This window comes from Salmo salar, chromosome 19 (genome assembly GCF_965601325.2).
Source record: "Salmo salar chromosome 19, fSalSal1, whole genome shotgun sequence".
Lineage (NCBI taxonomy): Eukaryota > Metazoa > Chordata > Actinopteri > Salmoniformes > Salmonidae > Salmo > Salmo salar.
This window is the reverse complement of record NC_138309.1, coordinates 40,376,589-40,402,500: the sequence shown is the minus strand read 5'-3', so window position 1 is coordinate 40,402,500 and position 25,912 is coordinate 40,376,589. Positions and strand designations below refer to the sequence as shown.

Sequence of the window (25,912 nt, the reverse complement as noted above, 5' to 3'; positions counted from 1 at the left end):
TCAAACTGCCAGTAACACCTTCTTATGGACCAGAGTACAGTGGTTCAAACTGCCAGCAACACCTTCTTATGGACCAGAGTACAGTGGTTTAAACTGCCAGCAACAGTGAAATGCTGAATACAACAGGTGTAGTAGACCTTACAGTGAAATGCTGAATACAACAGGTGTAGTAGACCTCACAGTGAAATGCTTACTACAACAGGTGTAGTAGACCTCACAGTGAAATGCTTACTACAACAGGTGTAGTAGACCTTACAGTGAAATGCTTACTTACAGGCTCTAACCAATAGTGCAAAAAAGGTATAAACAATAGGTAGGTAAAGAAATAAAACAACAGTAAAAAGACAGGCTATATACAGTAGCGAGGCTGTAAAAGTAGCGAGGCTATAAAAGTAGCGAGGCTAAATACAGACACCGGTTCTACCATCAACAGTTTCTTATGGACCAGCGTACAAGGCAACATCTTCTTATGGACCACAACAAGAAATACCAAGACAACATCTTCTTATAGACCACAACAGGAAATACCAAGACAACATCTTCTTATAGACCACAATAGGAAATACCAAGACAACATCTTCTTATGGACCACAACAAGAAATACCAAGACAACATCTTCTTATAGACCACAACAGGAAATACCAAGACAACATCTTATAGACCACAACAGGAAATACCAAGACAACATATTCTTATGGACCACAACAGGAAATACCAAGACAACATCTTCTTATGGACCACAATAGGAAATACCAAGACAACATCTTCTTATGGACCACAACAGGAAATACCAAGACAACATCTTCTTATAGACCACAACAGGAAATACCAAGACAATATCTTCTTATAGACCACAACAGGAAATACCAAGACAACATCTTCTTATGGACCACAACAGGAAATTCCAAGACAACATCTTCTTATGAACCACAACAGGAAACACCAAGACAACATGAGGCAAAAGAACACCTATAATCTGCAGCAGATACAGTGGGGGAAAAAAGTATTTGATCCCCTGCTGATTTTGTACGTTTGCCCACTTACAAATAAATGATCAGTCTATAATTTTAATAGTAGGTTTATTTGAACAGAGAGAGACAGATTAACAACAAAACAATCCAGAAAAACGCATGTCAAAAATGTTAGAAAATGATTTGCATTTTAATGAGGGAAATAAGTATTTGACCCCTCTGCAAAACATGACTTAGTACTTGGTGGCAAAACCCTTGTTGGCAATCACAGAGGTCAGACGTTTCTTGTAGTTGGCCACCAGGTTTGCACACATCTCAGGAGGGATTTTGTCCCACTCCTCTTTGCAGATCTTCTCCAAGTCATTAAGGTTTCGAGGCTGACGTTTGGCAACTCGAACCTTCAGCTCCCTCCACAGATTTTCTATGGGATTAAGGTCTGGAGACTGGCAAGGCCACTCCAGGACCTTAATGTGCTTCTTCTTGAGCCACTCCTTTGTTGCCTTGGTCGTGTGTTTTGGGTCATTGTCATGCTGGAATACCCATCCACGACCCATTTTCAATGCCCTGACTGAGGGAAGGAGGTTCTCACCCAAGATTTGACGGTACACGGCCCCGTCCATCGTCCCTTTGATGCGGTGAAGTTGTCCTGTCCCCTTAGCAGAAAAACACCCCCAAAGCATAATGTTTCCACCTCCATGTTTGACGGTGGAGATGGTGTTCTTGGGGTCATAGGCAGCATTCCTCCTCCTCCAAACACGGCGAGTTGAGTTGATGTCAAAGAGCTCCATTTTGGTCTCATCTGACCACAACACTTTCACCCAGTTGTCCTCTGAGTCATTCAGATGTTCATTGGCAAACTTCAGACGGGCATGTATATGTATTCTTGAGCAGGGGGACCTTGCGGGCGCTGCAGGATTTCAGTCCTTCACGGCGTAGTGTGTTACCAATTGTTTTCTTGGTGACTATGGTCCCGGCTGCCTTGAGATCGTTGACAAGATCCTCCCGTGTAGTTCTGGGCTGATTCCTCACCGTTCTCATGATCATTGCAACCCCACGAGTTGAGATCTTGCATGGAGCCCCACGCTGAGGGAGATTGACAGTTCTTTTGTGTTTCATCCATTTGCGAATAATCGCACCAAATGTTGTCACCTTCTCATCAAGCTGCTTGGCGATGGTCTTGTAGCCAATTTCAGCCTTGTGTAGGTCTACAATCTTGTCCCTGACATCCTTGGAGAGCTTTTTGGTATTGACCATGGTGGAGAGTTTGGAATCTGATTGATTGATTGCTTCTGTGGACAGGTGTCTTTTTTTTACAGGTAACAAGCTGCGGTTAGGAGCACTCCCTTTAAGAGTGTGCTCCTAATCTCAGCTCGTGACCTGTATAAAAGACACCTGGGAGCCAGAAATCCTTCTGATTGAGAGGGGGTCAAATACTTATTTCCCTCATTAAAATGCAACTCAATTTATAACATTTCTGACATATGTTTTTCTGGATATTTTTGTTGTTATTCTGTCTCTCACTGTTCAAATAAACCTACCATTAAAATTATAGACTGATCCTTTATTTGCCAGTGGGCAAACGTACAAAATCAGCAGGGGATCAAATACTTTTTTTCCCCCACTGTACTGATTCCATGTCAAAGAGCACCCTATTCCCTGTATAGTGTTCCCTGTATAGTGTTCCCTATATAGTGTTCCCTTCAGAGTGTTCCCTACATAGTGTTCCCTGCATAGTGTGGACTACATAGTGTGGACTACATAGTATTCCCTACATAGTGTTCCCTTTATAGTGTTCCCTTTATAGTGTTCCCTGCATAGTGTTCCCTGCATACTGTTCCCTGCATAGTGTGGACTACATAGTGTGGACTACCTAGTGTGGACTACCTAGTGTTCCCTGCATAGTGTTCCCTATATAGTGTTCCCTACATAGTGTTCCCTGCATAGTGTTCCCTATATAGTGTTCCCTACATAGTGTTCCCTGTATAGTGGACTACATAGTGTTCCCTGCATAGTGGACTACATAGTGGACTGCGTAGTGTTCCCTGCATAGTGTTCCCTACATAGTGTTCCCTACATAGTGTTCCCTGCATAGTGTTCCCTGCATAGTGTTCCCTGCATAGTGTTCCCTGCATAGTGTTCCCTGCATAGTGTTCCCTACATAGTGTTCCCTATATAGCGTTCCCTACATAGCGTTCCCTATATAGTGTTCCCTACATAGTGTTCCCTGCATAGTGTTCCCTGCATAGTGTTCCCTGCATAGTGTTCCCTGCATAGTGTTCCCTATATAGCGTTCCCTACATAGTGTTCCCTGCATAGTGTTCCCTGCATAGTGTTCCCTGCATAGTGTTCCCTGCATAGTGTTCCCTGCATAGTGTTCCCTATATAGCGTTCCCTACATAGCGTTCCCTATATAGCGTTCCCTACATAGTGTTCCCTGCATAGTGTTCCCTGCATAGTGTTCCCTATATAGCGTTCCCTACATAGCGTTCCCTATATAGTGTTCCCTACATAGTGTTCCCTACATAGTGGACTACATAGTGTTCCCTGCATAGTGTTCCCTATATAGTGTTCCCTACATAGTGTTCCCTATATAGTGGACTACATAGTGTTCCCTACATAGTGTTACCTGTATAGTGTTCCCTACATAGTGTTCCCTACATAGTATTCCCTGCATAGTGTTCCCTATATAGTGTTCCCTACATAGTGTTCACTACATAGTGGACTACATAGTGTTCCCTGCATAGTGTTCCCTACATAGTGTTACCTGTATAGTGTTCCCTACATAGTGTTACCTGTATAGTGTTCCCTACATAGTGTTCCCTACATAGTGTTCCCTACATCGTGGACTACATAGAGAAGAATAGGAACACCGTTTCTGAGGGTGACTCAGGGGTAGTTGGGATATGAAGAAAAAAATAATAATAATTGAAATAGGACAAATATAAGCACTGACCGTGTGAAACAACAGAGCTCTGGTCAAAACATTGTGTGAAATAGGACAAATATAAGCACTGACCAAATTCTTCTTATTTGCTGACTGAGCCTAGCGTAGGTCTCTGGGAAATTACCAGCAGTGGATATATAGCTGTGTTGGCAAGAGAAAGGTTATGGGTTTAATTATACGGGGATCATACATTGATGCACTGTAAAAGTTTTTGGCATGGTTTCTAGAAGGGATTGATACCGCAGGTAGCACGGTTTTACCACTAGATGGCAGTGTTGATCAACTCTATTTGGCTAAAGTGGTAAAACTCACACTGACTACATTTACATCTATAGCAGGACTGTCCAATCCTGCTCCTGGAGGCCCACTTCTGGTTTTTATCCTCTTCTCTCAAATCAGGGGACTGATTTCAGACCTGAGACACCAGGTGAGTGCAATTAACTACCAGGTAGCAACAAAAAACAGAAGTGTTTCGTCCCTCCAGAACTACGATTGGGCAGCCCTGACCTATAGGAAACCATGACAGCAACAAAACAAACAAACATATTATTAACTACAGGCACACAGCTCAGACACCCGTGGATATCCCACAAGACATGCCACCAGAGGTCTGTTCACAGTCCCCAAGTCCAGAACAGACTATGGGAGGCACACAGTACTACATAGAGCCATGACTACATGGAACTCTATTCCACATCAGGTAACTGATGCAGCAGTAGAATCAGATTTTAAAAACAGATAAAAATACACCTTATGGAACAGCGGGGACTGTGAGGCAACACAAACATAGGCACAGACACATGCATACACATACACACACACAATAACATATGAACTAAACACACACGTACACATGGATTTAGTACTGTAGATATGTGGTAGTGGAGGAGTAGGGACCTGAGGGCAGACCGTCTGTGAATGCATTGTAATGTTTTTGAAATTGTATAAACTGCCTTAATTTTGCTGGACCCCAGGAAGAGTAGCTGCTGCCTTGGCAGGAACTAATGGGGATCCACAATATACCCCAGGAAGAGAAGCTGCTGCCTTGGCAGGAACTAATGGGGATCCATAAAGAAACCCAGGAAGAGTAGCTGCTGCCTTGGCAGGAACTAATGGGGATCCATAATAAACCCCAGGAAGAGTAGCTGCTGCCTTGGCAGGAACTAATGGGGATCCATAATAAACCCCAGGAAGAGTAGCTGCTGCCTTGGCAGGAACTAATGGGGATCCATAATAAACCCCAGGAAGAGCAGCTGCTGCCTTGGCAGGAACTAATGGGGATCGATAATAAATACAAATGTATGTTACATCATTTAATCAGTTCTACATACATTTCATTATCTGATAGTCACTTAAATAAAGGTGCCAAACACATAGATGTATAGCAGTTCGGGCTACTGGAGGACGATACAGGAATGTCACATTACATGACGAAATATGGAAATAAACAAGTCTCAGATTCATATAAAGGTGAAGGTAAATATAAAGGTGATGGTGAATATAAATGGTGAAGGTGAATATAAAGGTGAATATAAAGGTGAAGGTGACTATAAAGGTGAAGGTGAATATAAAGGTGAAGGTAGATAAATACCAAATGTCATCTAAATATTAAGAACAGGTACCTACACCACAGCCTGTTTCTCTGTCTTTGCGCTCTAAACTATTCAGGAACTCTCTGGAATGCCATCTCCACCCACAAGTAGGTTACACACACAGTTTACTACACACACAGAGACACAGTTTACTACACACACAGAGACACACACACAGTTTACTACACATACAGAGACACACAGTTTAGTACACACACAGAGAGACACACACAGTTTACTACACACACAGAGAGACACACAGTTTACTACACACACAGAGAGACACACAGTTTACTACACATACAGAGACACACAGTTTACTACACACACAGAGAGACACACACAGTTTACAACACACACAGAGAGACACACACAGTTTACTACACACACAGTTTACTACACACACAGAGAGACACACACAGTTTACTACACACACAGAGAGACACACTGTTTACTACACACACAGAGAGACACAGTTTACTACACACACAGAGAGACACACACAGTTTACGACACACACAGTTTACTACACACACAGAGACACACACAGTTTACTACACACAGAGAGACACACAGTTTACTACACACAGAGAGACACACACAGTTTACGACACACACAGTTTACTACACACACAGAGAGACACACACAGTTTACTACACACACAGAGAGACACGCACAGTTTACTACACATACAGAGACAAACACACAGAGAGACACACACAGTTTACGACACACACAGTTTACTACACACACAGAGAGACACACACAGAGAGACACACACAGTTTACTACACACACAGAGAGACACACACAGAGAGACACACACAGTTTACTACACACACAGAGAGACACACACAATTTACGACACACACAGTTTACTACACATACAGAGACAAACACACAGAGACACACACACACAGTTTACTACACACTCAGTTTACTACACACACAGAGAGAGACACAGTTTACTACACACACACACACACACACACACACACAGAGAGACACACAGTTTACAACACATACAGAGACAAACAGACAGAGACAGGCCACCTTCACCCTCGAGTCTAGCCTCTCAGACTAGGTGATGGGCAGGGCTGGAAATGAACACCCGCCACCCGCCATATGCGGGTCAATTTTGTCATTGGCGGATAAGAATGTCTATTTCACCAGCCACGTTGGCGGGTGGTCACACACAGCATTTGGGAACAGGTTGTTTTTATTTATCCGAAGACCACATTGTAGACGTTGGTCGAATTAACCTGAAAGGCTACTACTAAAAATGTGACTTTATTCTGCCTTAGTTGCATCGTTTTGTTCAAACGTTTTGGTTGTTGTTTCAATGTTAGTTTGAGTTGCTGCTAGGAAGTCATCGCAGTCGGAGATTTTCTTTCTTCATCACAGACAAGTGGAGTGTCCAAGTTACCACGGTAACGGCCAGCTGAAAATGTTTGTCCCAACTAATGATTGTGTTTGATTGAGCATGGATCACCCCCCCCAAAAGAAATGGAGTCATTGTTCGTCTGGATTTATTTGTGTGTTTCTACATTTCCACTTTAGGAGCACATCATGTATTCCTTGTTTTTATTTACTTAGACCTGATCTATAATAAATAAACCGTATCACTCAGCATTTTGTGGCAGGCTGTTGATTCTTGATGTTCAGTTGTAGAACTATTTTATCTGTTTTTACTATTGTATCTAAATTACTTATTTGAACATACATTGGTTGAAATTCAGCAATATACCCCCATTACTTTGTTCTACACTAAAGGAGGGGTGGGGGTTCTGAGGAGTATTTCTGTCTGTAAAAAAAAGCCCTTTTGTGGGGAAAAATGCATTCTGATTGGCTGGACCTGGTTCCCCAGTGGGTGGGCTTGGCTGCCAAGTGGGTGGGCCTATGCCCTCCAAGGCCCACCCATGGCGGCACTCCTGCCCAGTCATGTGAAATCCATAGATTAAGGCCTAATTCATTAATTTAAATTGACTGATTTCCTTATATGAACTGTAACTCAGTAAAATCTTTCTAATTGTTGCATGTTGAGTTAATATTTTTGTTGAGTGTAGTAATACATGTATTGTTTTTGAAACAAAAAGCACGCTAATACATTTTTGTTTTAAATTATAATAATTATGAAGAAAAAAAATATTTTGACTGGTAAAAATCTGAGTGGCTGGTATATCTTTTATCTACCTGCCACAGTGGGCAGTTGACCAAAACGTTTACACACCAATTCAATCACATTGTAAACATTGTGGCAAGTATAATAATTTTAAAAAGTCCCATTGCTGAAAGACTGAACTTTAACAAATGGCCACTTCAGTAGTAGACCCATGTGTCAACTGTATCGAATCTCAGCCTGTGTCTCACTCAGACAGTCTAGTGTTGGATGGACAGGGATGAGGGAGAGATATGGTAGTGGGAGGGGGGGGGGGGGGGGGGGGAATCAGCTGGTGCCTGAGGCTTCAGCTCAGTCCTGGGCCCTACGGGGAGTGGTCTGCTGTGAGGCTGCTCTGAGGCCCTGAGGGCAGTTGAGAGGCCCCTTAACTAACTGGTTCTGCTTGTACCAATCAGGGCACATTACAGACAGAGGTTTTACAGCAGACGTCAGATGAGCTCATCTGTCTTGTCTACTGTACTGAGAGGGAGATGATGGCTGAGTCCTGAAAAGCATCCTGTTCCCTACAGAGCCCTGGTCAAAACAATAGGTAATAAAGTCCCAATATCAACCATGTTTCTACCCGACAACATCACGCAGCCAAACAAAGAATACATTGGACGCCTAGTGAGAGAATAGCACCGTTTTCTCTAAGAGAGTAGGTGTCTACAGTAAACCAGAATATAAGCCCAACGTGCAACAATTTCAAAGATTTTCCTACAGTTCATATCAGGAAATCAGTCAATTGAAATAAATTAATTAGGCCCCAATCCATGGATTTCACATGACTGGGCAGGGGTCGCAGCCATGGATGGCCTGGGAGGGCATAGGCCCAGCCACCGGGGAGCCAGGCCCAGCCATTCAGAATGAGTTTTCCCCCACAAAACAGAGAGAGATGCGTTGCGTTTTGAGCAGAGAGATGCGTTGCGTTTTGAGCAGAGAGATGCGTTGCGTTTCGAGCAGAGAGATGCGTTGCGTTTTGAGCAGAGAGATGCGTTGCGTTTTGAGCAGAGAGATGCGGCGCGTTTCGAGCAGAGATGCGGCGCGTTTCGAGCAGAGAGAGATGCGTTTTGAGCAGAGAGAGATGAGAGAGATGCGTTTTGAGCAGAGAGAGATGCGTTTTGAGCAGAGAGAGATGCGTTGCGTTTTGAGCAGAGAGAGATGCGTTGCGTTTTGAGCAGAGAGAGATGAGTTGCGTTTTGAGCAGAGAGAGATGCGTTGCGTTTTGAGCAGAGAGATGCTTCGCGTTTTGAGCAGAGAGATGCGGTGCGTTTTGAGCAGAGAGATGCGTTGCTGTTTTGAGCAGAGAGATGCGTCGCGTTTTGAGCAGAGAGATGCGGTGCGTTTTGAGATGCGGTGCGTTTTGAGCAGAGAGATGCGTTTTGAGCAGAGAGATGCGGTGCGTTTTGAGCAGAGAGATGCGTTTTGAGCAGAGAGATGTGGTGCGTTTTGAGTACTTTAGTTTGAGAGTATGTCTACTTACTGTTGTGCTTGAACACCCAGATGGTTGCCCCTGACAACCTGGCCCCCAAGATCAGCGAGGTGTGGTTCAGCTCATCACTCAGAATCAGACAGCCCTGGAAACAAGAACAGGCAACACAGGGATAGATTAGGTGTAGTCTGTTGTCCCAGGTCTGTTAGTGCTGTATAGATTAGGTGTAGTCTGTTGGTGCTGTATAGATTAGGTGTAGTCTGTAGTCCCAGGTCTGTTGGTGCTGTACAGATTAGGTTTAGTCTGTTGGTGCTGTATAGATTAGGTGTAGTCTGTAGTCCCAGGTCTGTTGGTGCTGTACAGATTAGGTGTAGTCTGTAGTCCCAGGTCTGTTGGTGCTGTATAGATTAGGTATAGTCTGTTGGTGCTGTATAGATTAGGTGTAGTCTGTAGTCCCAGGTCTGTTGGTGCTGTACAGATTAGGTGTAGTCTGTTGTCCCAGGTCTGTTGGTGCTGTATAGATTAGGTGTAGTCTGTTGGTGCTGTATAGATTAGGTGTAGTCTGTAGTCACAGGTCTGTTGGTGCTGTATAGATTAGGTGTAGTCTGTTGGTGCTGTATAGATTAGGTGTAGTCTGTAGTCACAGGTCTGTTGGTGCTGTATAGATTAGGTGTAGGCTGTTGGTGCTGTATAGCCAACTCCTATGCATAAACAACAACGGTAGGAATTGGCTTTAAAGCACAACAAGATCTGAGATAACAGGGTACATTACTAGATCTGCACACTCAATACAACCAACCTCAAAAACACAACCCCTGTTTATAATGTCCCTAAAGTTTAATTAAACACGAAGACAGAGAGCTGACATGGGTGAAAGTAAGCATTAGTTTACATATCAGGCTTCTTCAAATCAAATCAAATGTTATTTGTCACATACACATGGTAAGCAGATGTTAATGCGAGTGTAGCAAAATGCTTGTGCTTCTAGTTCCGACCGTGCAGTAATATCTAACAAGTAATCTAACAATTTCACAACAACATCCTTATACACACACAAGTGTAAAGGAATGAATAAGAATATGTACATACAAATATATGAATGAGCAATGGCCGAACGGCATAGGCAAGATGCAGTAGATGGTATAGAGTACAGTATATACATATGAGATGAGTAATGTAGGGTATGTAAACATTATATGAAGTGGCATTAAAGTGGCTAGTGATCCATTTATTACATCAATTTTTCCATTATTAAAGTGGCTGGAGTTGAGTCAGTATGTTGGCAGCAGCCACTCAATGTTAATGAAGGCTGTTTAACAGTCTGATGGCCTTGAGATAGAAGCTGTTTTTCAGTCTCTCGGTCCCCGCTTTGATGCACCTGTACTGACCTCGCATTCTGGATGATAGCGGGGTGAACAGGCAGTGGCTCGGGTGGTTGTTGTCCTTGATGATCTTTTTGGCCTTCCTGTGACATCGGGTGGTGTAGGTGTCCTGGAAGGCAGGTAGTTTGGCCCCGGTGATGCGTTGTGCAGACCTCACTACCCTCTGGAGAGCTTTACGGTTATGGGTGGAGCAGTTACCGTACCTGTGCATCTGTAAAAGTTTGTGAGTGTTTTTGGTGACAAGCCGAATTTCTTCAGCCTCCTGAGGTTGAAGAGGCGCTGCTTGCCTTCTTCACCACGCTGTCTGTGTGGGTGGACCATTTCAGTTTGTCCGTGATGTGTACGCCAAGGAACTTAAAACTTTCCACCTGTCAGGGCTGGCTCAAGGAAGCAGGAGAGGTAGAGTCAAGCGCAGGAGACAGTAAATTCTTGAACACACTTTAATCCGTATGCACAAAAATAAAGACAGTCCAAACACGGCAGGGCAGGGCGCCAAACAGATACCACGCTCCAAAACCCTTATAGACGGCAGAAATAGGGACGCAGCCCATAAATAAATACCTCTGCGGTGATAAAACACAAAACAACCACAGGCAGAGGGAAAAAAAACACACGTTCCTCAAGATTCCACAAACCTGACAAGGAACATAATCACGCACAAACACAGACATACCTCGCTAAACTAAATAACCCCCCTACTAATAACTAAACCAAAACAGGTGCGTGCCTACCTAGACCTAACCAACAGAAAGTGAAACAAAAAGGATCGATGGCAGCTAGTAGGCCGGCGACGACGACCGCCGAGCGCCGCCCGGTCGAGGAGGGGCGCCACCATCCATCGGTGTCGTGACACCACCCTCTCCACTACTGTCCCGTCGATGTGGATAAGGGGGTACTCCCTCTGCTGTTTCCTGAAGTCGACGATCATCTCCTTTGTTTTTGTTGACATTGAGTGTGAGGTTATTTTCCTGACACCACACTCTGAGGGCCCTCACCTCCTCCCTGTAGGCCGTCGCGTCGTTGTTGGTAATCAAGCCTACCACTGTAGTGTCGTCTGCAAACTTTATGATTGAGTTGGAGGTGTGCATGGCCACGCAGTCATGGGTGAACAAGGAGTACAGAAGAGGGCTGAGAACGCACTCTTGTGGGGCCCCAGTGTTGAGGATCAGTGGGGTGGAGATGTTGTTACCTACCCTCACCATCTGGGGGCGGCCCGTCAGGAAGTCCAGGACCCAGTTGCACAGGGCAGGGTCGAGACCCAGGGTCTCGAGCTTAATGACGAGTTTGGAGGGTACTATGGTGTTAAATGCTGAGCTGTATTCTTATATAGGTATTCCTCTTGTCCAGATGGGTTAGGGCAGTGTGCAGTGTGATTGCGTCGTATGTGGACCTATTGGGGCGGTAAGCAAATTGGAGTAGATCTAGGGTGTCAGGTAGGGTGGAGGTGATATGATCCTTGACTAGTCTCTCAAAGCACTTCATGATGACGGAAGTGAGTGCTACAGGGCGGTAGTCATTTAGCTCAGTTACCTTAGCTTTCTTGGGAACAGGAACAATGGTGGCCCCCTTGAAGCATGTGGGGACAGCAGACTGGGATAAGGATTGATTGAATATGTCTGTAAGCACACCAGCCAGCTGGTCTGCGCATGCTCTGAGGACGCGGACGGGGATGCCGTCTGGGCATGCAGCCTTGCGAGGGTTAGCACGTTTAAATGTTTTACTCACTTTGGCTACAGTGAAGGAGAGCCTGCAGGTTTTGGTAGCGGGCCGTGTCAGTGGCACTGTATTGTCCTCAAAGTGAGCAAAGAAGTTGTTTAGTCTGTCTGGGAGCAAGACATCGTGGTCTGCGACAGGGCTGGTTTTTCTTTTTGTAGTCCGTGATTGACTGTAGACCCTGCCACATACCTCTCGTGTCTGAGCCGTTGAATTGCGACTCCACTTTGTCTCTATACTGATACTTAGCTTGTTTGATTGCCTTGCGGAGGGAATAGCTACACTATTTGTATTCGGTCATGTTTCCGGTCACCTCGCCCTGATTAAAAGCAGTGGTTAGCGCTTTCAGTTTTGGGCGAATGCTGCCATCAATCCATGGTTTCTGGTTAGGGAATGTTTTAATAGACTCTGTGGGTACAACATCACCGATGCACTTGCTAATAAACTCGCTCACCGAATTAGCGTATTCATCAATGTTGTTGTTCGACGCCATGCGGAACATATCCCAGTCCACGTGATCGAAGCAATCTTGAAGCGTGGAATCCGATTGGCCGGACCAGCGTTGAACAGACCTGAGCGCGGGTGCTTCCTGTTTTAGTTTCTGTCTATAGGCTGGGAGCAACAAAATGGAGTAGTGGTCAGCTTTTCCGAAAGGAGGGTGGGGGAGGGCTTTATATGCGTCGCGGAAGTTAGAATAACAATGATCCAGGGTTTTGCCAGCCCGGGTCGTGCAATCGATATGCTGATAGAATTTAGGGAGCCTTGTTTTCAGATTAGCCTTGTTAAAATCCCCAGCTACAATAAATGCAGCCTCAGGATATGTGGTTTCCAGTTTAAATAGAGTCCTATGAAGTTCTTTCAGGGCCGTCGATGTGTCTGCTTGGGGGGGGAAAACACGACTGTGATTATGATCAAAGAAAATTATCTTGGTAGATAATGCGGTCGGCATTTGATTGTGAGGAATTGTAAATCAGGTGAACAAAACCTCTTAAATGTAAAGACCCCATATTTAGAGACCCTATGTGATTTTTTTTATTCAGTTCAGTCTGGTATGAGAACGGCAGCCCTTATCTGCAAAAGCATCGTGTCTACAGAAAGTTGAGTATCTTGGGTATTGATCGGTGCCTTTTGGTGTGTGTCTTTGGTGTGACTTACTATCATATATGGGCATACGAATTTATAAGGACAGGCCGAGCCGGTGACCTCATTTCAAGATGTCTGCTACCTACGTTCCGGTTAGCGTTGTGAAGCATAAACAAAATAAACACGGAATACGTCGATACACACCGAAAGGCGGGTCTCCACAGATCACGAGGATGTCTTATTTGTCTGTCTGTGACCTACCGTTATTGATCACCAGCCCCGAGAGTCTAAATGTTTATTTTACACAACGTTTTCACCAAACATCTTACAAGGTAAGCTTCGATTTGGTCTGTGTTTGAGATATAGCTACATGGGGCTAATCAAATTAATCCTTAGGTTGGTAGGAACAAATCTAGCCAATGTTATCTGATGATGTATGACTTAATAGCAACATTGAATGTTCACCGAGTGACTATATCGTTGCGCATCAAAAAATATGTTACCTTCTTACTATGTAGGCATCCATTACGCTGGGGATTGGCTACTATGGCACCTTGACAGTCTTGTAGCCAATGAGATAAGCTTTCCAGGGATATGCAGTTGACCCGGGTGGGACAAAGTAAGGCCTAGAACCTATTAATGTGTAACTATTGCTACCTGGCTCAGAGAATTGGAAACGTCCCGTGACCACACCTGACAACACTTACTAAAACATCTACCCATTTCTAGTTGTTAGGTCTATCCAACCCATTTTTTACTGAAATTGTTGACATGTTGTGGAAGCCATCTGATGTGTTTCCAGCTCTGGGAATCAATAATTCACTTATAGCTTGTCAATGAAAGATGACTTTCAAAATATATATATTTAAAAAAATATATGGTTATTTTGTGTGTGCTTGATCTTGTGTATTCTGAACTATGTAACCCCTATTTATCTTCTGATTATTTCCTCATCATTTCCCAGATATCTTCTTTCAAAATATACCAAGTTTTTGCATGTCAGAATCATGTAATTACACATGAATAGCAGTTACTTTTTGGAGTATGTCTATTTAGGCGGAAATCTACATTTTAACTAGGGTTCATCGTCCTTTATAAAATGTGTTGTTTGAACCCTGGATGCTGATTGGTTGATAGCAGGGAGTTATTCACCACAATCCCGGGGTAATGCCTGTTTACAGGTCCATTTGAATTATCAACGTGCATTCACTGACCCACAATCCAGCCAGGCTATTTATAAACTGAATCTCCCCTAAGCATTTAGACAATATTTCCCCATGCTACTAACCTAGCATTGGTTTGCAACAGTTGGGGTTTGTCTAAACGTTGCGGTCTGCCCCTCCGACCTGTGCAACATGTTTATTTGTTTGTAATCTCTCCACCGTACCATGCATATGAACATAACGAGTGACCGCTTCTCTGAGCAAGGCAAACTTAATTGATCAGGATCATTATAATAGGATATATCCAAGGAAATTGCAATAGAAAATAAGGAGGGAAAAAAAACAAGTGAAAATACACAGTTTGCTGTCATTTCATCTGCTTCATGTGATTGTGTGTTAGCTTTAGCTAGCAAAGGGAAAAGTAGTCTCGATAGCTATCCTATGGACTCGCTAATCATCTGGTTGTTGCCTATTTATAAATCATTATTTATTATTTCTTGTCTCTCCTCATCATTTTACCTCTGCTAGCTAGCTACACGTTGATGATTTGTTTAGCATAGCAACTACCAACCAGCCTGTTTGGCTAGCAACTACCGACCAGCCTGTTTAGCATAGCAACTACCGACCAGCCTGTTTAGCATAGCAACTACCGACCGGCCTGTTTAGCATAGCAACTACCGACCGGCCTGTTTAGCATAGCAACTACCGACCAGCCTGTTTAGCATAGCAACTACCGACCAGCCTGTTTAGCATAGCAACTACCGTCCAGCCTGTTTGGCATAGCAACTACCGACCAGCCTGTTTGGCATAGCAACTTCAGAAATAACTGGCTTTTGCCCAAACTATATAAACTGGTGGCAGGATGAAATAAAACTAATTTACTCAGTAAAATAACATTAATGGAAACCTGTTGTTAATCTTTTTTTAATATGTTGGCAGCCATTTTATAGAAGCAGTAAGGCCATCGGAATCCGGATTTATTGTGACAGACACCCTCCTTAGTTTCGCCTCAGGCCTAAGAACAGCCCTTAAATCAGGAGTTATTCACACGATAGTTCCCGGGTTCTCATGCCTTATTGATTAAACATTAGCCTGTCTGTCTCAACTCAGGATTTTGATGAATGCGTCTCAGTGGCAGCCAGGGATACATAGGTAGGTCAGAGAGGCTTCCATGGCTTGGCATGGAGGACCAGTTCAGCAGGCCTGTCCCTGGTACAACAGCTGCCACTAGTTTGGTGACCAGACCTAGTTCGGTGCCGATGGGTACTGTGGTCAGACCTGTCTAGTTTGGTGTTGCTGGGTACGGTAGTCAGACCTGTCTAGTTTGGTGCTGATGGGTACTGTAGTCAGACCTGTCTAGCCTGGTGTTGCTGGGTACTGTGGTCAGACCTGTCTAGTTTGGTGCTGGTGGGTACTGTAGTCAGACCTGTCTAGCCTGGTGCTGCTGGGTACTGTGGTCAGACCTGTCTAGTTTGGTGCTGGTGGGTACTGTAGTCAGACTTGTCTAGTTTGGTGCTGGTAGGTACTGTAGTCAGACCTGTCTAGCCTGGTGCTGCTGGGTACTGTGGTCAGACCTGTCTAGCCTGGTGCTGCTGGGTACTGTAGTCAGACCTGTCTAGTTTGGTGCTGCTGGGTTCTGTAGTCAGACATGTCTAGCCTGGTGCTGCTGGGTTCTGTAGTCAGACCTGTTTAGCCTGGTGCTGCTGGGTTCTGTAGTCAGACCTGTCTAGCCTGGTGCTGCTGGGTACTGTAGTCAGACCTGTCTAGCCTGGTGCTGCTGGGTACTGTTGTCAGACCTGTCTAGCCTGGTAGCTGATGAATGTGTCTCAGTAGCAGCCAGGACTACACAGCTACAGAGTCACAGTTGGTCTGTCCCTGATATACCAGCAGCTGTCATACTGGCTCTGCCTTGGCGAGGCCTAGCCTGGTGATATAGCCAGTCCCTGTGGACAGAAACCTAGCCTGGTGATATAGCCAGTCCCTGTGGACAGAAACCTAGCCTGGCGATATAGCCAGTCCCTGTGGACAGAAACCTAGCCTGGTGATATAGCCAGTCCCTGTGGACAGAAACCTAGCCTGGTGATATAGCCAGTCCCTGTGGACAGAAACCCAGCCTGGTGATATAGCCAGTCCCTGTGGACAGAAACCTAGCCTGGTGATATAGCCAGTCCCTGTGGACAGAAACCTAGCCTGGTGATATAGCCAGTCCCTGTGGACAGAAACCTAGCCTGGTGATATAGCCAGTCCCTGTGGACAGAAACCTAGCCTGGTGATATAGCCAGTCCCTGTGGACAGAAACCTAGCCTGGTGATATAGCCAGTCCCTGTGGACAGAAACCTAGCCTGGTGATATAGCCAGTCCCTGTGGACAGAAACCTAGCCTGGTGATATAGCCAGTCCCTGTGGACAGAAACCTAGCCTGGTAATATAGCCAGTCCCTGTGGACAGAAACCTAGCCTGGTGATATAGCCAGTCCCTGTGGACAGAGTCCTAGCCTGGTAATATAGCCAGTCCCTGTGGACAGAGACCTAGCCTGGTAATATAGCCAGTCCCTATGGACAGAGACCTAGCCTGGTGATATAGCCAGTCCCTGTGGACAGAAACCTAGCCTGGTGATATAGCCAGTCCCTGTGGACAGAGTCCTAGCCTGGTAATATAGCCAGTCCCTGTGGACAGAAACCTAGCCTGGTAATATAGCCAGTCCCTGTGGACAGAGACCTAGCCTGGTGATATAGCCAGTCCCTGTGGACAGAGTCCTAGCCTGGTGATATAGCCAGTCCCTGTGGACAGAGACCTAGCCTGGTAATATAGCCATTCCCAGTAGAACACCATGCTTGAGGCCTCCGTACAACCATCCAGTCCCTGCAGGGGAAGCCATGGCCGTCTATGCCTGCCTCCTAGGGCTACTCAACCACTTGAGATGTACAAACCACCCCGATGACCTCGTCCTTGTCACTAATACCCCCAAACCGCCTCCTCCCATCCAGTCCAATCAGTGACAGCTGTACTGCTACGCATCCCACGGTAACCCCTGGCCATTCCGTGTGAGCTGGGCTGGTGCCACACACTATCGCTCCAAAAGCAATGCATTTATTAATTAAATAAATTAGCTGGGTTTGTGTGCCAGCAGAGCAGAGCATGGCAGAGCATGGGGGTAATCAGGCCCTGGAGTGGTCCCCTGCCCTCCTCCGCTAATCACCGCCTTTGACAGTGTGTCTGCGTGTGTGTGTGTGTGTGTGTGTGTGTGTGTGTGTGTCTGTGTGTGTGTGTGTGTGTGCCCAGACAGCCCTCAGCCTCCCTGTGCCCCTGGCTACTGTTATGTTTAATTAAGATGTGAATTAATTGGGTTACGGGGGTTATTACTGTAAGGGGGTTATTACTATACTGTACGGGGGTTTATTACTGTACGGGAGGTTATTACTGTACCGGGGTTATTACTATACCGTTCAGGGGGTTATTACTGCACCGTACGGGGGCTATTACTGTACCGTACGGGGTCTATTACTGTACCGTACGGGGGTTATTACTATACCGTACGGGGGGTTATTACTATACCGTACGGGGGGTTATTACTGTACTGAACGGGGGGATATTACTATACGGGGTTATTACTATACTGTACGGGGGATATTACTGTACGGGGGTTATTACTGTACCGTACGGGGGGGTTATTACTGTACCGTACCGGGGGGTTATTACTACACCGTACGGGGGTTATTACTATACCGTACGGGGGTTATTACTATAACGTAAGTGGGTTATTACTATAACGTACGTGGGTTATTACTATAACGTACGTGGGTTATTACTACACCGCACGGGGGTTATTACTATACCATACGGGGGATATTACTATAACGTATGTGGGTTATTACTACACCGTATGGGGAGTTATTACTATACCGTATCGGGGGTTATTACTATACCGTACGGGGGTTATTACTGTACTGCACAGGGGGAATATTACTATACCGTACGGGGGTTAATACTATACCGTACGGGGGTTAATACTTATTACTATACCGTACGGGGGTTATTACTGTACTGCACAGGGGTAATATTACTATACCGTACGGGGGTTAATACTATACCGTACGGGGGTTAATACTTATTACTATACAGTACGGGGGGCTATTACTGTACGGGGGTTATTACTGTACGGGAGGTTATTACTATACGGGGGTTATTACTATACTGTACGGGTGGTTACTACTATACTGTACGGGGGGTTACTACTATACTGTACGGGGGGTTACTAATATACTGTATGGGGTTGTTAATATACTGTACGGGGGTTATTACTATACTGTACGGGGGTTATTACTATACTGTACAGGGGTAATTACTATACTGTAGGGAGGTTATTACTATACCGTACGGGGGTTATTACTATACCGTACGGGGGTTATTACTATACCGTACGGGGGTTATTACTATACCGCACGGGGGTATTACTATACCGTACGGGGTTATTACTATACTGTACGGGGGGTTATTACTGTACGGGGGTTATTACTATACTGTACAGGGGGGTTACTACTATACTGTACAGGGGGGTTACTACTATACTGTACGGGGGTTATTACTATACTGTATGGGTGTTATTACTATACTGTATGGGTGTTATTACTATACTGTACGGGTGTTATTACTATACTGTACGGGGGGTTATTACTATACTGTACGGGGGTTATTACTGTACTGTATGGGGGTCATTACTGTACTGTACGGGGGTTACTGTACGGGGGATACTGTACAGGGGTTATTACTATAATGTATGGGGGTTATTACTATACTGTACGGGGGCTATTACTATACCGTACGGGGGCTATTACAATACCGTACGGGGGTTATTACAATACCGTACGGGGGTTATTACAATACCGTACTGGGGTTATTACAATACCGTACGGGGGTTATTACTATACCATACGGGGGTTATTACTATACCATACGGGGGTTATTACTCTACCATACAGGGGATATTACTATAACGTACGTGGGTTATTACTACACCTTATGGGGAGTTATTACTACACCGTACGGGGGTTATTACTATACCGTATGGGGGGTTATTACTATACTGTACGGGGGTTATTACTGTATGGGGGTTATTACTGAACTGTACGGGGGTATTACTGTACTGTACGGGGGTAATTACTATACTGTACGGGGGTCATTACTATACTGTACGGGGGTTATTACTGTATGGGGTCATTACTATACTGCACGGGGGGTTATTACTATACTGTTCGGGGTTATTACTATACTGTATGGGGGGTTATTACTGTACGGGGTTATTACTGTACCGTATGGGGGTTATTACTCTACTGCACGGGGGATATTACTGTACTGCACGGGGGATATTACTGTACTGTACGGGGGATATTACTGTACGGGGTTATTACTGTACGGGGTTATTACTATACCGTACAGGGGTTATTACTATACCGTACGGGGGATATTACTGTACTGTACGGGGGTTATTACTATACCGTCCGGGGCTTATTACTATACCGTACGGGGGGTATTACTATACTGTACGGGGGATATTACTATACTGTACAGGGGATATTAGTATACTGTACGGGGGTTATTACTGTACAGGGGTTATTACTGTACTGCCTACATAGTCTACTACTGTAGACCAGGGTCTATAGGGTAGTGGACTACTGTTGACCAGGGTCTATAGGGTAGTGGACTACTGTAGACCAGGGTTTATAGGGTAGTGGACTACTGTAGACCAGGGTCTATAGGGTGGTGGACTACTGTAGACCAGGGTCTATAGGGTAGTGGACTACTGTAGACCAGGGTCTATAGGGTAGTGGACTACTGTAGACCAGGGTAGTGGACTACTGTAGACCAGGGTAGTGGACTACTGTAGACCAGGGTCTACAGATGTTGAGTTTAGTTGGCAGTTTTTATAATGTGGATGGAATTGTATTTACATGTAAAACATGAAATCAGTCATTCTGATCAGGCCATGTATAAAGTAAAGTTCATCTGGTTCAAACTAAATCACACAGAGCTCTCAGTGTGGCCTGTTAACCCTGCTGAAAGGACCACCAGTCAGGTGTTAACCCTGCTGAAAGGACCACCAGTCAGGTGTTAACCCTGCTGAAAGGACCACCAGTCAGGTATTAACCCTGCTGAAAGGACCACCAGTCAGGTGTTAACCCTGCTGAAAGGACCACCAGTCAGGTGTTAACCCTGCTGAAAGGACCACCAGTCCGGTATTAACCCTGCTGAAAGGACCACCAGTCAGGTGTTAACCCTGCTGAAAGGACCACCAGTCAGGTGTTAACCCTGCTGAAAGGACCACCAGTCAGGTGTTAACCCTGCTGAAAGGACCACCAGTCAGGTGTTAACCCTGCTGAAAGGACCACCAGTCAGGTGTTGACCCTGCTGAAAGGACCACCAGTCAGGTGTTGACCCTGCTGAAAGGACCACCAGTCCGGTATTAACCCTGCTGAAAGGACCACCAGTCAGGTGTTAACCCTGCTGAAAGGACCACCAGTCCGGTATTAACCCTGCTGAAAGGACCACCAGTCAGGTGTTAACCCTGCTGAAAGGACCACCAGTCAGGTGTTGACCCTGCTGAAAGGACCACCAGTCCGGTATTAACCCTGCTGAAAGGACCACCAGTCAGGTGTTAACCCTGCTGAAAGGACCACCAGTTAGGTGTTAACCCTGCTGAAAGGACCACCAGTCAGGTGTTGACCCTGCTGAAAGGACCACCAGTCAGGTATTAACCCTGCTGAAAGGACCACCAGTCAGGTGTTGACCCTGCTGAAAGGACCACCAGTCAAGTGTTGACCCTGCTGAAAGGACCACCAGTCAGGTGTTGACCCTGCTGAAAGGACCACCAGTCAGGTGTTGACCCTGCTGAAAGGACCACCAGTCAGGTATTAACCCTGCTGAAAGGACCACCAATCAGGTGTTGACCATAGGATAGATGGCGTACCACTACCAGACACACATCAGCATAACAGACTGACTAGAGGGAAGCCTGTTGGCCAGTGGAGACTAGAGAGTAGCCTAGTGGCCAGTGGAGACTAGAGTGTAGCCTGTTGGCCAGATAGCCAGTGGACTAGAGGGTAGCCTGTTGGCCAGATAGCCAGTGGAGACTAGAGAGTAGCCTGTTGGCAGTGGAGACTAGAGGGTAGCCTGTTGGCCAGTGGAGACTAGAGGGTCGCCTGTTGGCCAGTGGAGACTAGAGGGTAGCCTGTTGATAGTAGAGACTTGAGGGTAGCCTGTTGGCCAGATAGCCAGTGGAGACTAGAGGGTAGCCTGTTGGCCAGTGGAGACTAGAGGGTAGCCTGTTGATAGAAGAGACTTGAGGGTAGCCTGTTGGCCAGATAGCCAGTGGAGACTAGAGGGTGGCCTGTTGGCCAGTGGAGACTAGAGGGTAGCCTGTTGGCCAGTGGAGACTAGAGGGTAGCCTGTTGATAGAAGAGACTTGAGGGTAGCCTGTTGGCCAGATAGCCAGTGGAGACTAGAGGGTGGCCTGTTGGCCAGTGGAGACTAGAGTAGCCTGTTGGCCAAATGGCCAGTGGAGACTAGAGGGTGGCCTGTTGGCCAGATGGCCAGTAGAGACTAGAGGGTAGCCTGTTGATAGTAGAGACTTGAGGGTAGCCTGTTGGCCAGATAGCCAGTGGAGACTAGAGGGTGGCCTGTTGGCCAGTGGACACTAGAGAGTAGCCTGTTGGCAGTAGAGACTAGAGTAGCCTGTTGGCCTGTTGGCCAGTGGACACTAGAGAGTAGCCTGTTGGCAGTAGAGACTAGAGTAGCCTGTTGGCAGTAGAGACTAGAGTAGCCTGTTGGCCAGATGGCCAGTGGAGACTAGAGGGTGGCCTGTTGGCCAGATGGTCAGTAGAGACTAGAGAGTAGCCTGTTGGCAGTAGAGACCAGAAGGTAGCCTGTTGGCAGTAGAGCCTAGAGAGTAGCCTGTTGGCTAGATGGCCAGTAGAGAGAGAAGATAAGACACACCATTTAATAGATAGCCAGTAGAGACTAGAGAGTAGCCTGTTGGCCAGTGGAGACTAGAGGGTAGCCTGTTGGCCAGTGGAGATTATAGGGTAGCCTGTTGGCCAGATAGCCAGTGGAGACAAGAGAGTAAGTAGCCTGTTGGCAGTAGAGACTAGAGGGTAGCCTGTTGGCAGTAGAGACTAGAGGGTAGCCTGTTGGCCAGTGGAGACTAGAGAGTAGCCAGATAGCCAGTGGAGACTAGAGGGTAGCCTGTTGGCCAGATAGCCAGTGGACACTAGAGGGTAGCCTGTTGGCAGTAGAGACTAGAGGGTAGCCTGTTGGCCAGATAGCCAGTGGAGAGAAAAGATAAGACACACCATATAAAACACACGTCACAGCACAGGGGTAACCCAACCATTAATACAGTGAGGGAAAAAAGTATTTGATCCCCTGCTGATTTTGTACATTTGCCCACTGACAAAGAAATGATCAGTCTATAATTTTAATGGTAGGTTTATTTGAACAGTGAGAGACAGAATAACAACAAAAAAATCCAGAAAAACGCATGTCAAAAATGTTATAAATTGATTTGCATTTTAATGAGGGAAATAAGTATTTGACCCCTCTGCAAAACATGACTTAGTACTTGGTGGCAAAACCCTTGTTGGCAATCACAGAGGTCAGACGTTTCTTGTAGTTGGCCACCAGGTTTGCACACATCTCAGGAGGGATTTTGCCCCACTCCTCTTTGCAGATCTTCTCCAAGTCATTAAGGTTTCAAGGCTGACGTTTGGCAACTCGAACCTTCAGCTCCCTCCACAGATTTTCTATGGGATTAAGGTCTGGAGTCTGGCAAGGCCACTCCAGGACCTTAATGTGCTTCTTCTTGAGCCACTCCTTTGTTGCCTTGGCCGTGAGTTTTGGGTCATTGTCATGCTGGAATACCCATCCACGACCCATTTTCAATGCCCTGGCTGAGAGAAGGAGGTTCTCACCCAAGATTTGACGGTACATGGCCCCGTCCATCGTCCCTTTGATGCGGTGAAGTTGTCCTGTCCTCTTAGCAGAAAAACACCCCCAAAGCATAATGTTTCCACCTCCATGTTTGACGGTGGAGATGGTGTTCTTGGGGTCATAGGCAGCATTCCTCCTCCTCCAAACACGGCGAGTTGAGTTGATGCCAAAGAGCTCTATATTGGTCTCATCTGACCACAACACTTTCACCAGTTGTCTTCTGAGTCATTCAGATGTTCATTGGCAAAATTCAGACGGGCATGTATATGTATTCTTGAGCAGGGGGGACCTTGCGGGCGCTGCAGGATTTCAGTCCTTCACGGCGTAGTGTGTTACCAATTGTTTTCTTGGTGACTATGGTCCCAGCTGCCTTGAGATCATTGACAAGATCCTCCCGTGTAGTTCTGGGCTGATTCCTCACCATTCTCATGATCATTGCAACTCCACAAAGTGAGATCTTGCATGGAGCCCCAGGCCAAGGGAGATTGACAGTTCTTTTGTGTTTCTTCCATTTGCGAATAATCGCACCAACTGTTGTCACCTTCTCACCAAGCTGCTTGGCGATGGTCTTGTAGCCCATTCCAGCCTTGTGTAGGTCTACAATCTTGTCCCTGACATCCTTGGAGAGCTCTTTGGTCTTGGCCATAGTGGAGAGTTTGGAATCTGATTGATTGATTGCTTCTGTGGACAGGTGTCTTTTATTAGGGTAAAAAACGGAGATTAGGAGCACTCCCTTTAAGAGTGTGCTCCTAATCTCTGCTCGTTACCTGTATAAAAGACACCTGGGAGCCAGAAATCTTTCTGATTGAGAGGGGGTCAAATACTTATTTCCCTCATTAAAATGCAAATCAATTTATAACATTTTTGACATGCGTTTTTCTTGATTTTTTTGTTGTTGTTCTGTCTCTCACTGTTCAAATAAACCTACCATTAAAATGATAGACTGATCATTTCTTTGTCAGTGGACAAACGTACAAAATCAGCAGGGGACAAATACAATGAGGGGGAAAAAGTATCTCATACAATAATGGCAGAGAAATTTAACGGCAACTTCATAGAAACAATTGACAAGAAAGAACCCAGTCATCAACATCAGAGGATTTGAAATAATCTGTATTACCTCCCAGTGGAGGAGTGCAGAGGGTATGAATGGGTGTGGGGAGGGTTTGTTCATACACAAAACAAAGACCTTAAAATGTCCAAAAACTGCTTGCAGTTGCATTGTCTGTCCATCTGAGACACCTGATGGTTTGTTGGTTTGTTTTTCAAAGCTTTGCAACAATGTTGCTATTACTCCATGCAAACAATGACAGGAGCGGACCCAAAAAATTACAACCACGACTTATCGCCGGTAACACCGCCGATCGACTTAAAAACACTTTACAACCAAGCACGCTGAAAATAAACAAGACTTCTGCAGAGTTGCACATACTGTCCAACTGCCACGCCAACCGAGAGCTCCACGCTCCACACAGAGAGCAGCAAGAGCTCTTAATCTCCTCCTTCCTGACTGCTGATGCGCTCTTAAAGTTGCAGCGCACGCTGAAGGTTCCGTGCAGGATTTCGCCACACACACACTGAACATTGTTTCAATCTGGTTTAGCCAGGCTAGATGATAAAGTGTGTGTGTGTTTAAAAGACCCACCTTGCCGACCAGTGCCGGTATGTTCATAGAGTTGGTAGCAAAGCCCATGCCGAAGATCATGGAGGACTCCACCCCCAGGAAGGTGGCTACAAGCTGCTCCAACTCCTCATGGACAGCCAGGTTACCTGGACAGAGAAATGTGAAAGAGAAACAAAATGAAAATTCACATCATGTCCTGTCGCTGTTTGCTGCTGTTTCAAGTGATCAATCTGATTGCTCTTACAGTCAGTCCGACACTAAGAAAAAAATGGTTCCAAATGGGTTCTTCAGAACGACCCCGTAAGAGAACCTTTTTTTGGTCCAGGTAGAACTGTTTTGGGGTCCAGGTAGAACCCTTTTTGGGGTCCAGGTAGAACCTTTTTGGGGTCCAGGTAAAACCCTGGAAACAAAAAAGGTTATTCAAAGGGTTCTCATAAGGGGATAGCCAAAGAACCCCTTCAAGCTTCTAAATAATACCTTTTTTCCCCCCCTAAGAGTGTACTTCCCTCCTTACCCCTTCCCCTTGGCCCAAGTCCCTAATGTCAGAAGGGCCTGGACAGGAGGAAGCACTGTAGTAGTGAAGCTTCTAACATAATTGTTTCCACCTTGCAGATCTGCTAACATCTAAGCGTTTTGGGGAGAAGAGGTCGGGAGAGGGGACCGGCGGGTACAAGCATTATGGTGTTTACCACGTTCTTGGACAAGGTGAGTGGCAGTTCAATAACTTGTTCATTCAAATGCAGAGGATGATCCCGTTCGATATCTATGGAATATGGTCCATGCACGATACAGGGAGCTTAACGGACTTCTCAAATAGCTCCTCAAATATATGGCTGTGTGTCTGCCACATGTTTTGGACAAACTGATTG

General features: G+C 45.7%; 1 protein-coding gene across 3 annotated transcripts in view; it reads right to left on the bottom strand.

Moving 5' to 3' along the window:
- Positions 1 to 25,912, bottom strand: part of sptlc3 (serine palmitoyltransferase, long chain base subunit 3) — an 88,969-nt gene that overhangs the window by 24,172 nt on the left and 38,885 nt on the right. For all 3 annotated transcript variants that reach the window (XM_045702284.2, XM_045702285.2, XM_082965727.1), the window contains 2 exons: positions 25,065 to 25,189; positions 9,149 to 9,242 (listed from right to left, as the gene is read on the bottom strand). In XM_045702284.2, the coding sequence (XP_045558240.1) occupies positions 9,149 to 9,242; positions 25,065 to 25,189 (219 nt within the window). The remainder of the gene's footprint in view (positions 1 to 9,148; positions 9,243 to 25,064; positions 25,190 to 25,912) is intronic.